This window comes from Gorilla gorilla, chromosome X, assembly GCF_029281585.2.
Source record: "Gorilla gorilla gorilla isolate KB3781 chromosome X, NHGRI_mGorGor1-v2.1_pri, whole genome shotgun sequence".
NCBI lineage: Eukaryota > Metazoa > Chordata > Mammalia > Primates > Hominidae > Gorilla > Gorilla gorilla.
In genome coordinates this window covers 80,194,771-80,206,775 of record NC_073247.2, presented here as the reverse complement: position 1 = coordinate 80,206,775, position 12,005 = coordinate 80,194,771, and the positions used below count along the sequence as shown (strand labels likewise).

At 45.4% G+C, this 12,005-nt stretch overlaps 1 protein-coding gene across 4 annotated transcripts in view; it reads left to right on the top strand.

The window, feature by feature from the left end:
* The first annotated feature begins 957 nt into the window (after window positions 1-957).
* The window catches only part of OPHN1 (oligophrenin 1), a 389,158-nt gene continuing 378,110 nt past the window's right edge, over window positions 958-12,005 (top strand). For 2 of the 4 annotated variants that reach the window (XM_063703080.1, XM_063703079.1), the window contains exons 1-2: window positions 1,226-1,914; window positions 2,058-2,215. In XM_063703080.1, the coding sequence (XP_063559150.1) occupies window positions 2,062-2,215 (154 nt within the window). In that variant the 5' untranslated portion in view covers window positions 1,226-1,914; window positions 2,058-2,061. Of the gene's footprint in view, window positions 1,915-2,057; window positions 2,216-12,005 lie in introns of all 4 variants that reach the window. The other 2 variants (XM_004064300.5, XM_063703078.1) reach the window with 2 other exon arrangements.

Below are 12,005 nucleotides of genomic sequence, written 5' to 3'. Positions count from 1 at the left end.
AGAATAATGTTTCCTCCTTCACAGATGTCCATGTCCTGAAACCTGTGGCTACGTTATCTTATGTGGCAAAATGAAATTTACAGATGTGATTAAGGATGATGTGATGGGGGAGATTATCCTGTGGACCCAGTGTAATCATAAGGGTCCTTAAGGGGAGGCATGAGAATCACAGTGATGTAGCATGAGAAAGACTTGACTGGCCAGTGCTAGCTTTAAAGACGGAGGAAGGGAGCTATGAGCCAAAGGATGTGAGCAGCTTGAGCCGGAAAAGGTAAGGAACCAGATTCTACCCCTAGACTATCTGAAAATGAACACAACCCTTCTAACATCTTGATTTGATCCCCCATTTCTGATTTCTGCCTTCTGGAACTGTAGATTATAACTTTATGCTGATTTAGGCCATCAAGTTTGTGGTAATTTGTCACAGCAGCAACAGGACCCTAATTCAGGTGGGTCAGCCACTATTATTCTATTTACAACCCCCTTCCGTTCTGGCTTTCTTCACAGGGCAATCTAATGTAAACACTTCTGCAGAATTAAAGGGATCTCTTTGCCCACGCACAAACTATTTTTTAGTTTTTCGAGCCTCTACCCACCCTTAGTCTCAAGACAGCTGCCTTTAAGGTAAGCTGCAAGACAATTTATAACATCCTCTTCTTAGACTTTCCACTTACACATGGAAAATCATATGCATTATCGGCGTCTGCCACAAAAGCCATGCTCTGAGGTCCTATTCAGGAAAATATTAACTCTGAATTATGGCCTCCCTTTCTTTGGCAGGGGGCACTGAGCTTCACGGAGATCCTAGAGTAGGAGTCAACCCTTCAGGTCGAAGGCCCACGGGAATTAGAGCGCTTAGAGCAGGAGACATGGGAAAAGAAAGAGGAAAAGAAGTTGGTAGGTCCGAAGAAGGCTGGAAAGAGGGGAAGGCAAAAGAATACACAACCCAGCCGAATCATGGGAAGTGAGAGATGGCTTCCTGCAATCTAGTCTTGCGGGTTCTTGCTCTAGTTTCGGAAACTTCCCCCGCAGAGTCCAGCGCCGCGCACCTGCCCCTTGGGGCCGGTCCCTGCTCAGGAGCCTGCGGCAGGCTGGGAATGCCGTTCTGGGAAAGCAGCCTCCCAGGCGGGGTGGTGGGGAGACTGCAGGGAGGAGTCTTGGGGAGTGCAAACGGAAAGACTACATCTCCCAGGCCGCCACGCTTTCCAGCTGGAGTCCTAGGGCGCTGACTGCTCCCCAGTTTCCGTAGGGAAGCGCTGGGCCACCGCGGCTATTGTGCGTCGCGCTCTCGCCCTCCTCTTCCCGCTGCAGTGTCTATGGAGCGAGGCTACGTTTCATTGCCGCCCTGGCTTAACCCTTCCGGCGCCTAAAAGGACGGCCGGCCGGCCGGCTCCCTTGCACCAGGAAGAAGTCTTAGCAGCCAGCGGGCCCTGGTCGGGAAACTCTAAGGTACAAGGAAAACAGTTGAGGAAGGAGCCAGAGCGCCCCGGTTTGGTCCTCGGGCTTCGCTGGGGCGGGGCGCAGGCGTTGGCTTTAAGAAAGGGGAGGGGACAGTGCAATCCGGGTTTTGCCCGCGGAGTTCGGCGAAGGAAGTCTTCCGCTCGCTCGGGAGCGAGGAGCCTGTAGAGAGGCTGTTCCCAGCTCCAGCTCTAACCTCGCCTACACCTTGGGCGGGCCCAAGTGTCACGTTTGCAATTGCTCAGGAAGGATCCGGCCAGTCTCCGGAGGCAAGTCGGGCTGCGGTTTTTGCTGCTTATCTGGGAAGGCGATGCCTAAGGGGCATGCTGCTTGCTAGGCAGCACCCTGCCGGGATCCGACTGCGATAGTTAGCTCTCCCTGGCCCTGAAGCCATCGCCGGGGCGCCTGTTCTCTGTCCGGACCAGCCAGCGCTCCTCAGGAGTCTCACTGAAACAGGTACCTGTCCTCCAAAGGGACGGAGGCTATGAGCTTCCTTAAGCGGGTCGCGCGCTCAGTCCGTCCCCTCTACTTCCTCTACTGTGCCATTGATGCTCTCGGTCTTTGTGTCTTTCCCCTTTCCCCCTACTCCCGGCCATCAGAACCATGGGTCATCCCCCGCTGGAGTTCAGCGACTGCTACCTGGACAGCCCTGATTTCCGCGAGAGGCTCAAGTGTTATGAGCAGGAACTGGAGAGGACCAACAAATTCATCAAAGACGTAATCAAAGACGGCAACGCGCTTATCAGCGCTATGAGAAGTAAGTGCAAGGCTTCGATGAGCTGTTTCTCTGAGCTGGTGTGTCTGGCCTTTAAGCCTTTCCACACCACCAGGGGAAGGGAGATTGCAGGGTGACTCCCAGCCCAGATCTCTGAGGCAAATGGGTTTCCCACACTTGGGGAGTGGAGATAGTAGAAGTGGAAAGTGGTGGATACAACCAGAACTTTGGGCCTTTCCCTTTAGTGGTTTTGACCTTATAAGACGTGATCCGTAGCTGTGCCAGGGACCCTCTTGCTCAGCAATTACCCTTACTTGGCAGATGGTTGTTCTTAAGGGACAATCTGCTGTACTGTTAGACATATTCAGCACCCCTGTCTGGGGCAAAGTGACATCCAAGCTGACCAAGGAACTGCCCCAGCACCTCCTAAACAATTGGGGATTAAGGTCAGCAGCTTGAATAATAATTTTGTCCTCGTCTCTGATTGCTACAGATAAGTGTGGGGGGCAGTAAAAAATTCGCCATGGCAAGTTATTTTTTAAGGAAAGCACCTTTGCCCCGGTGAATTATTTTCTTTATCACACTGAGCTATGGTTGAGGTCAAGGTCAGTCTAAGTTCAGGATTATTGGATGGCTTCACATGCCACTGAATTCTGCTTGAGTGTGGAACAAAGAGCTGCCTACTTACTCCCTGCCACAAGGGGCCCAGCCCCCAGGGAGTAAAATAGGGATAGGGTTGGGGGCTGCTGGGCTGAAGGAACTTCACCTAGCTTCGCTTTTCCAGTGCTCACAGCTGACTCAGCTGTGGGAAGCTCTCTCCTTCCCCCATTGTGTGTGGAGGTTTTTTTTCTGCTTGTTGGTAGGAGGCTTGGAGTAAAAGAAAGAATAATAAACATCCCCAAGGAGAGTGCAGGCAAGCCAACCCTTTATGCCAAAGCATATACACAGAAGAATGGAGGGTAATGATTGGGTGGAGTGATAATTAATTTTTTCTCTTGGCTGAAAGATGATTGTGAAAAATAAAGTCAGAGTCATTGGCAAGTATGTCCTATATGGTTATAACTTTGTTTTGAGTGAATTTATCACCAAATACAGGGTCTAGGACCAGTGTGGCAACCTTCTTAGGCGGATGCAGTCAACCAAGAGCAGGGAGAAAGAAAGATTTGAAAGTGGTAGTGCGAGGCTGGGCGAGGTGGCTCACGCTTGTAATCCCAGCACTTTGGGAGGCCAAGGCGGGTGAATCACCTGAGATCAGGAGTTCGAGACCAGCCTGGCTAACATGGTGAAACCCTGTCTCTACTAAAAATACAAAAAAAAAAAATTAGCTGGGCATGGTGGCAGGCACCTGTAATTCCAGCTACTCAGGAGGCTGAGGCAGGAGAATCACTTGAACCCAGGAGATGGAGGTTGCAGTGAGCCGAGACCATGCCATTGCACTACAGCCTGGGCAACAAGAGTGAAACTCCATCTCAAAAAAAGAAAAGAAAGTGGTAGTGTGTTGGTAACTGCTGCCAGCTGGTATTTCTTGTGCAGCCCTTCTGATTTGCCCTGTGGAGTCTGTGCTTTTCCTTCACATGCTCTCTGCCCACTTTTGGTCAGAATATGTACACTGTCGAAGTTCCTGCAGGTCATTTGATTGTGTTTGATCTTTTAATGGTTTGTCTTATTGTGGCCTGACCAAGAGTAAACGCCTAGTATCTGAAATGCTGATCCTTAAGAGGTTAAGGATATGCAGGTTGTGCTACATAAGTAGAAAGGTGAGAGTTCACGGAAAGGAAAAGGAGGAATGTTTCAGCTTTGTTTTGTTTTGTTTACATATTACAGTAAACTGCTTGGTGCTGTATCCACAGTAAAACGAATCTCATCATAAGCCCTAGGAATGGAATGGCTTTGTGAAGTGGATGGTAACTAAAAGCATGCTAAAAATCACCAGCTAAGGCATATCAGAGAGATTAAGATTTATAAGAAAAAAAGTAGTTCAATAAAACATGGTGGAAGAGCAAAAGTTTCATAAGCTAGGGGCAAGTAAAGGTTTTTATTCTTTCCTTTTCTTTCTTTTTTTTTTTTTGATTTTTATTTTTGAGATGAAGTCTTGCTTTGTCGCCCAGGCTGGAGTGCAGTGGGATGATCTCAGCTCACTGCAGCCTGGATCTCCTGGTTTCAAGCGATCCTCCTGCCTCATCCTCCCCCGTACCTAGGACTATAGGCATGTGCCACTGCGCCTGGCTAATTTTTGTATTTTTTCGTAGAGATGGGGTTTCACCACGTTAGCCAGGCTGGTCTTGAACTCCTGACCTCAGGTAATCCACCCACCTTGGCCTCCCAAAGTGCTGGGATTGCAGGGATGAGCCACCACGCCTGGCCTCTTTCCTTCTTTTCTAAGACTCAAAGTGGTAAGAGTCAACAGTTAAGCAGATCTAAAATTTTGCATATGAGCAGAAGATCCAAGAGATATTCTAGATTAGGGGCTCCTTGAAATTTGTGGTAGTTTTCTGTTTCTGAGTATACACAGAAAGCCAAAAATAGGACAGGTAGAAAATAAAACCCAGCAGCTAACCCATTCTCCATTTCTTTCCATTCAATTGCATGGATTCTAAAAGTCTGATTAGCTAGAGGCAAAGGTAGGATGTTTCCTACTGTCTTGACCACAGTGATGTTTATACTCCCACTCTCCTTCCTCACACTGTGCCAGCGGAGTGACTTTCTGAAAGTAGGTAGGGTGGAAGCAAAACAAAGTTATGTTCTTGCTCTGTGTTGAGGAAAAAGGAAAAAGGAACACTGGAATCGGAGTTAGAAGATCAGGATTATGTTCTTGGCTTCTCCATCTTGGGATCTAACACAAATCACTTTTTTTTTTGTTCTTTTCCTGAGACAGAGTCTTGCTTTGTCACCCAGGCTAGAGTGCAGTGGCATGATCGCAGTTCACTGCAGCCATCGCCCCTTGGGTTCAAGTGATCCTCGTGTCTTAGCCTCCCGAGTAGCTGGGACTACAGGCACACACCGCCAGATCTGGCTAGTTTTTGTATTTTTAGTAGAGATGGGTTTCACCATATTGGCCAGGCTGGTATCGAACTCATGGCCTCAGGTGATCCACCCACTTTGGCCTCCCAAAGTGCTGGGATTACAGGCATGAGCCACTGCACTTGGTCCCACAAGTCACTTTTCATTTTTCTTGTTTTAGAGACAGGGTCTTGCTTTGTTGCCCAGGCTGGAGTACAGTGGCACAATCATAGCTCACTGTCACCTCTAATTCCTGGGCTCAAGTGATCCTCCCACCTCAGTCTCCCCAGTAGCTGGACTACAAGTACACGCCACCATGCCTGGCTAATTTTTAATTTTTTTTAGAAACTGGGTCTCACTGATCTCGCCCAGGCTGATCTGGAATTCCTGGGCTCAAGCAAGCCTCCCACCACGGCCTCTCAAAGTGTTGGGATTATAGGCGTGAGTCACCACACCCAGCCAAATCACTTTTTTTTGGAGACAGAGTCATGCTCTGTTGCCCGAGCTGGAGTGGAGTGGCATGATCTCAGCTCACTGCAACCTCCGCCTCCCGGGTTTAAGCAATTCTTGTGCCTCAGCCTCCTGAGTAGCTGGGATTACAGGCACCTACCACCACGCCCAGTTAAATTTTGTATTTTTTTTTAGTAGAGACGGGGTTTTGTCTTGTTGCCCAGGCTGGTCTTGAACTCCTGAGCTCAGGCAGTCCGCCCCCCTTGGCCTCCCAAAGTGCAAGAATTACAGGCATGAGCCACCGTGCCTGGCCCCAAATCACTTTTACTTCGTCTGTAAAATCGGGGTAATTATACCCACCTCCCAAGATTGTTGTGAGGCTCAAAGAAATTAATGGATTATGAAAATGATCTGTAAATGGAAATGGCTAAACAAAGTTGTTGATAATACATCTTCAGATTCTTAATATTTCTGTTGGTGAATGTGTCATTTTCTGTAGGTTTCTGAAGGGAAATGCATAAGCAGAAGTAGTTGGAACTCCTCTTGCTTAAATGTGATCTCTTCATAATTGTTGAAGTGCAGGTGATTATAACTTAAACTAATGGAAAATAAAAATACCATCCCTCTGAAAGGTGACTATATTGCCAACTTTTCTGTTTGTCCTTTATTTTTATGTTGGCAGCTTCAGTCCCCAATGTTGTTTGAATATTTGCTAAGCCCTGAGGCTAGGTATTATTCAGAACAAGTGATGTGGCCCCTGCTCATATCACAAAGCAGCATGACACATCTAATAAGTGTTATATATAGTTAGCGAATGCATACTATTCATTCAATACATACTTGGACACATACCGTGTTCAAGTCATTGTTCTTGGAGCTGTCAGGCATACAGAATGAGTCACAGATGGATACTGCTTTCAAGAGGTTCTTAGGCTGGTGGGAGAGAGAAGACGTGGGTAGAAATGAGTGTCATATAAGGTAGTAGATACAGATGAGAGCCATAAAAGTGGGAACAGGTGGACCTGATGATATATGACATGAGAGGGAAAGCTGATTTCCCAGTGGGAGCACAAGGGAGAAGCCAAGGAGGAAGCACCATCAGAGTTGGGTAGAATTAATAACACTATCACTTGTTTAGCTGTTCCCATGTGTCAGGCATTACATCTTGTAACAGATTTTTGAGATAAGGATTATTATTCCCATTTTTTAGATGAGGAAACTGAAGTTCAGATGAGTTAAGTAACTTTCTCAACTAGTAAGGGCAAGTGTCTGAATTAGAACCTAGACCTGACTCTAAAGGCCCTGCTTATCCTACTGCATGACACTATTCAGGACAGGGCATTTCATGTAGTGGGAGTGACACAGAATACAAAGGGGACAGCAAATAATTTGAGTCATCTGGGGTATAGGCAACAGAAAGGGAGGTTTGGGCTCCTGAGGAGCTGGATTACAGGTACACGCCACCATGCCCAGCTAATTTTTGTATTTTTAGTAGAGACAGGATTTCACCGTGTTGGCCAGGCTGGTCTCGAACTCCTGGCCTCAAGTGATCCACCAGCCTCAGCCTCCCAAAGTGCTGGGATTACAGGTGTGAGCCACCACACCCAGCCTACATTCTTATTTTTTTTTAATTGTGCTAGCTAAATAAAACATTTTCATAGGCCAGATTCAATCAGGTTGCAACCCCTGAGCTAGATGATACAGCTCTACAAGTCTGACTCTTGGACTCTAATGGGCTAGGAAAATAGAGGATGACAGTCTTCAGATAGGGGCTTTCCTGGGGAAGCAACAATGGATACTCTTTGCAAATGAGCAGAGGCGAAATGATGGTATAATGGGACAAAACCCTGGACATGGCATCTAGATACCTGAGTAAGGTGCTGGTTCTGTTACTAATGGGATCTGTGACCTTGATAAGCGATTTCACTGGGACCCCAGGGTCTGTGGCTTTACAAAGATGGGGCTGGGGTGGGAGGTTTATAAACCCACTTTGAGCTCTAACATTCTATGACTTACTATGTTTTGCATGGCATATTATAGTTTCATGATTTGAGAAAGGAATGACTAACCCAATTACAGGACCTTATTTTACGCTTACATAAAATTTCACATTATTTTAGTGTAAATGACAGTATTTAATTTAACAAAAAATTAAAACAGAATTTTTTTTTTTTGTTTTTTTTTTTTTTGAGACAGAGTTCACTGTGTTGCCCAGGCTGGAGTGCAGTGGCACAATCTCGGCTCACTGCAACCTCCACCTCCGGGGTTCAAGTGATTCTCATGCCTCAACCTCTCAAGTAGCTGGGACTACAGGCACATGCCACCATGCCCATGCTAAGTTTTGTAATTTTTTTTTTTTTTTTAGTAGAGATGGGGTTTCACCATGCTGTCCAGGCTGGTCTTGAACTCTCGACCTCAAGTGATCTGCCTGCCTCAGCCTCCCAAAGTGCTGTGATTACAGGCGTGAGCCGCTGTGCCTGGCCTAAAAGAGAATTTCTAAATACCCTTTTCCAAACCAAGGATAATGTGCTTTATAAGTATGTTTTTTTTTTTTTTTTTTTAAGAGACAGAGTCTCACTCTGTCACCCAGAGTGGCATACTTTTAAGTACAGTGGCACCATCATGGCTCACTGCAACTTCGAACTCCTGGGCTCAAAGGATCTTCCGGACTCAGCCTCCTGAGTAGTTGGGACTACAAGCACACACTACCAATCTTAGCTAACTAATTTTTTTTTTTTTTTTTTTTTGGAGAGATGGGGTCCTGCCATGTTGCTCAGGTTGGTCTTGAACTCCTGGGCTCAAATGATTTTTCCACCTCAGTCTCCCAAAGTGTTGGCATTATAGGTGTGAGCCATCATGCCCAGCCTCTGTGTATGTTTATATATATATATATATATATAAAACAGATGTCAGAAAAAAAACACATCACTAAACCCACATATATACGTGCACAACCACACATACATAGGCTCTCTTGGACTAATGAAAACTCATGTTTTTTTTGTTGTTGTTGAGACAGAGTCTTATTCAGTCACCCAGGCTGGAGTGCAGTGGTGCCATCTCGGCTCACCGCAACCTCCACCTCCTGGGTTCAAGCGATTCTGGTGCCTCAGCCTCCCAAGTAGCTGGAATTACAGGCGTGCGCTACCACGCCCAGCTAATATTTGTATTTTTAGTAGAGACAGGGTTTCACCATGTTGGCCAGGCTGGTCTCGAACTCCTGACCTCAAGTGATCCACCCACCTCGGCCTCCCAAAGTGCTGGGATTACAGGCGTGAGACACTGTGCCCAGCTGAAAACTTATGTTTTAAAAGAATCCAGGGTCGGGCTTGGTGACTCACGCCTGTAATCCCAGCACTTTTGGAAGCCAAGGCGGGTGGGTTGTTTCAGTCTACGAGTTTGAGACCAGCTTGTGTAACATGATGAAACCTTGTCTCTACAAAAAATATGAAAAATTAGCTGGGCATGGTGGTGCGTGCCTGTTGTTCCAGTTACTCAGGGGGCTGAGGTGGGAGGATTGCTTGAGCCCTAGAGGCAGAGAGGTTACAGTGAGCAGAGATCACTCCACTGCACTCCAGCCTGGGCTACAGAGTGAGACCTTGTCTCCCTCTCTAAAAAAAAAAAAAAAAAAAAAAGAATCCAGTCCAGGTGCATTGGCTCAAGCCTATCTCAAAAAAAAATCCAAAAGATGCATTCAGTACTCTAAATATACATAAAATTGATAAAGTAGAAATAATATAATTCTATAGTTTTAATAACTCAATCTTAATTTTTTTAAAAAGCTCACTGTCTTACATTCTTTGCTTTTAGAGTTTTAGATGTTTACATTAAGGTCACCTTTTGGGGTACCTTTGCAGCTTTCACTTTGGCAACCGGGGCACCTATCTGGTGAGTGGTTGCTTTCCTGGAAGGATGGGTTGATTCCAATTCTGTCACTAGCTAGCTATATGACTTTAAACATGTCTTTAGTTTTGTCGGTCTCAGTTTTCCCATTTTATAAAATTAGAGGCTTGGTCAATAATATTTACGGTTCTTTCTGGTTTTATTATTTTGTTTTCTGGCTACCACCATGCTAGTCAAATAGTCAAACAATGTGAATTGATTCTATCATAAACTTCAGGAGCCAATTCACCTTCACTCTGGGAGAATAGGCAAAGGGAAAATCCAAGTAGTATGTCCAGCATGAGTAGATGACTTGCTGACCTACTTGACTATCCTCTCATTGAATGTTTCTTGGTAGGTCTCCACCTGATTTCCTTCAGTTCTGTTCTGAATAGCTCTATACTGAGGGACCCCAAAGCTTTTAATCCCTTTGGGATGGGTGTAGTGCCATGGTGTGCGGGAGGAGTTGGTGATATAATATGCATTCTCGCTCAGCAGGTATCTTGTCATTTTCCCAGTGATATTTAATCAGTGCCTCTGAGCACATGGAGTTATTTTACATCTTCTCCAGAGTAACTCAGATCAATATAATGGGTATGTCATTTGGTACTGCTGTTAGTATTAATAGATGTGAAGTAATGCTAAATGGAATTTGACAGAGGTTATATATTGCCATATTCATTGGAGTTCCTCACAAGACCAGATTCCAGAGTAGCTGGACTGTGGCTGCTGTGGGAACTAGGATTGAAAAGTGAACCAAGCCAACCTTTCAGTGTGTCCATTTATAAGAAACTATTCTTATTTGGGGGTAGAGGATGGTGCCAGGCTGGGGTAGGGAAGATTTTAGCTTGACTTGCCTGTTAAGAAAAGTTTTCCAATCAGACTCTAGAGTGATGAAGGAACTTTACCTTTCAGCCTCATTTTTATAGCCTTATTTTTTTTAAGCATAGCCAAAACCTTTTGTTTAATCTGGCATCTGTTTCTCTAATCAGTTACTACAGAAATTTCCTAAAAGCCTATGAGGATCTGGAAAGTTACACACTTTTCCATGGGAGTACCCTGGAAATCTTGAGCTGATTTTATTTTCTAGTGGAGTGGAAGGCCCTCATGATCCTTTACCAGGCTTGTATCAAGTGCTAAACCTTGGGCAATGTAAAGGCAATTCAGTTTAATTCAAGAAGGTTTTACTAAGCACCTACTATGTGTCAGGTACTGTCCTGGAAACTGGGGATACAGTGGTGAATAAGAATACTATAGACTCTGCCCTTTTGGAACATATGTTAAATATCAAATTACCCTCTTAAATAATTAATTACAATTGTGAGAAGAGTATGAAGAGGATATTCAGTGTGTGATTTTTTTTATTTTTATTTTTATTTATTTATTTATTTTGAGATGGAGTCTAGCTCTGTTGCCCAGGCTGGAGTGCAGTGGCACGATCTTGACTCACTGCAACCTCCGCCTCCTGGGTTCAAATGGTTCTCCTGCCTCAGCCTCCTGAGTAGCTCGGATTATAGGTGTCCGCCACCACGCCCGGCTAATTTTTGTATTTTCAGTAGAAATGGGGTTTCACCATGTTGGCCAGACTGGTGTTGAACTCCTGACCTCAGGTGATCAGCCCACCTTGGCCTCTGAAAGTGCTGGAATTACAGGCGTGAGCCACCATGACTGGCCCATAGTAGAATTATTTATAATGGCCAAAAAAGTGGAAACAACCTCTAAATGTCCATCAACTGAAAAATGGATAAATAAAAGGTAGTATAGACATACAATGGAATAGTATTTGGCAATAAAAAGTAATGAAGTACTGACACATGGTACAATAAGGATGAACTTTGAAAACCTTAGGATAAGTGAGAAAAGTGTTATAAATGACTACCTATTGTTCATGATTCCTTTCATATGAAATGTCCAGATAAGCAGATCTATTAGAGAGAGTATCAGGTTAGTGATTGCTAAGCTGGAGGGTTGAAATGTATTGGGACTGCTAATGGGTAAAGGGTTTCTCTTTGGGATCATGAACATTTTTTAAGATTGGATTGCAGTGATGGTTGTACAGCTCTGTGAGCCATTTTATGGTGTGTGAGTCGTATCTCAGAGCTGTTTGAAAAAAAAAAAAAACATTGTGTTTGGAGAAACAGGTGACAGGCACTTGTCTTATATACCTACATCTTCCTTTAGCTCTATCTTATAGAACATCAGACCTGGAAGGTTGTTTAGAAAGCTACACATCTATGGCTGGGCGCGGTGGCTCATGCCTGTAATCCCAGCACTTTGGGAGGCTGAGGCGGGCGGATCACGAGGTTAGGAGATCGAGACCATCCTGGCTAACACGGCAAAACCCTGTCTCTACTAAAAATACAAAATATTAGCTGGGCGTGGTGGCGGGCGCCTGTAGTCCCAGCTACTCAGGAGGCTGAGGCAGGAGAATGGAGTGAACCCAGGAGGCGGAGCTTGCAGTGAGCCGAGATCGAGCCGTTACACTCCAACCTGGGCAACA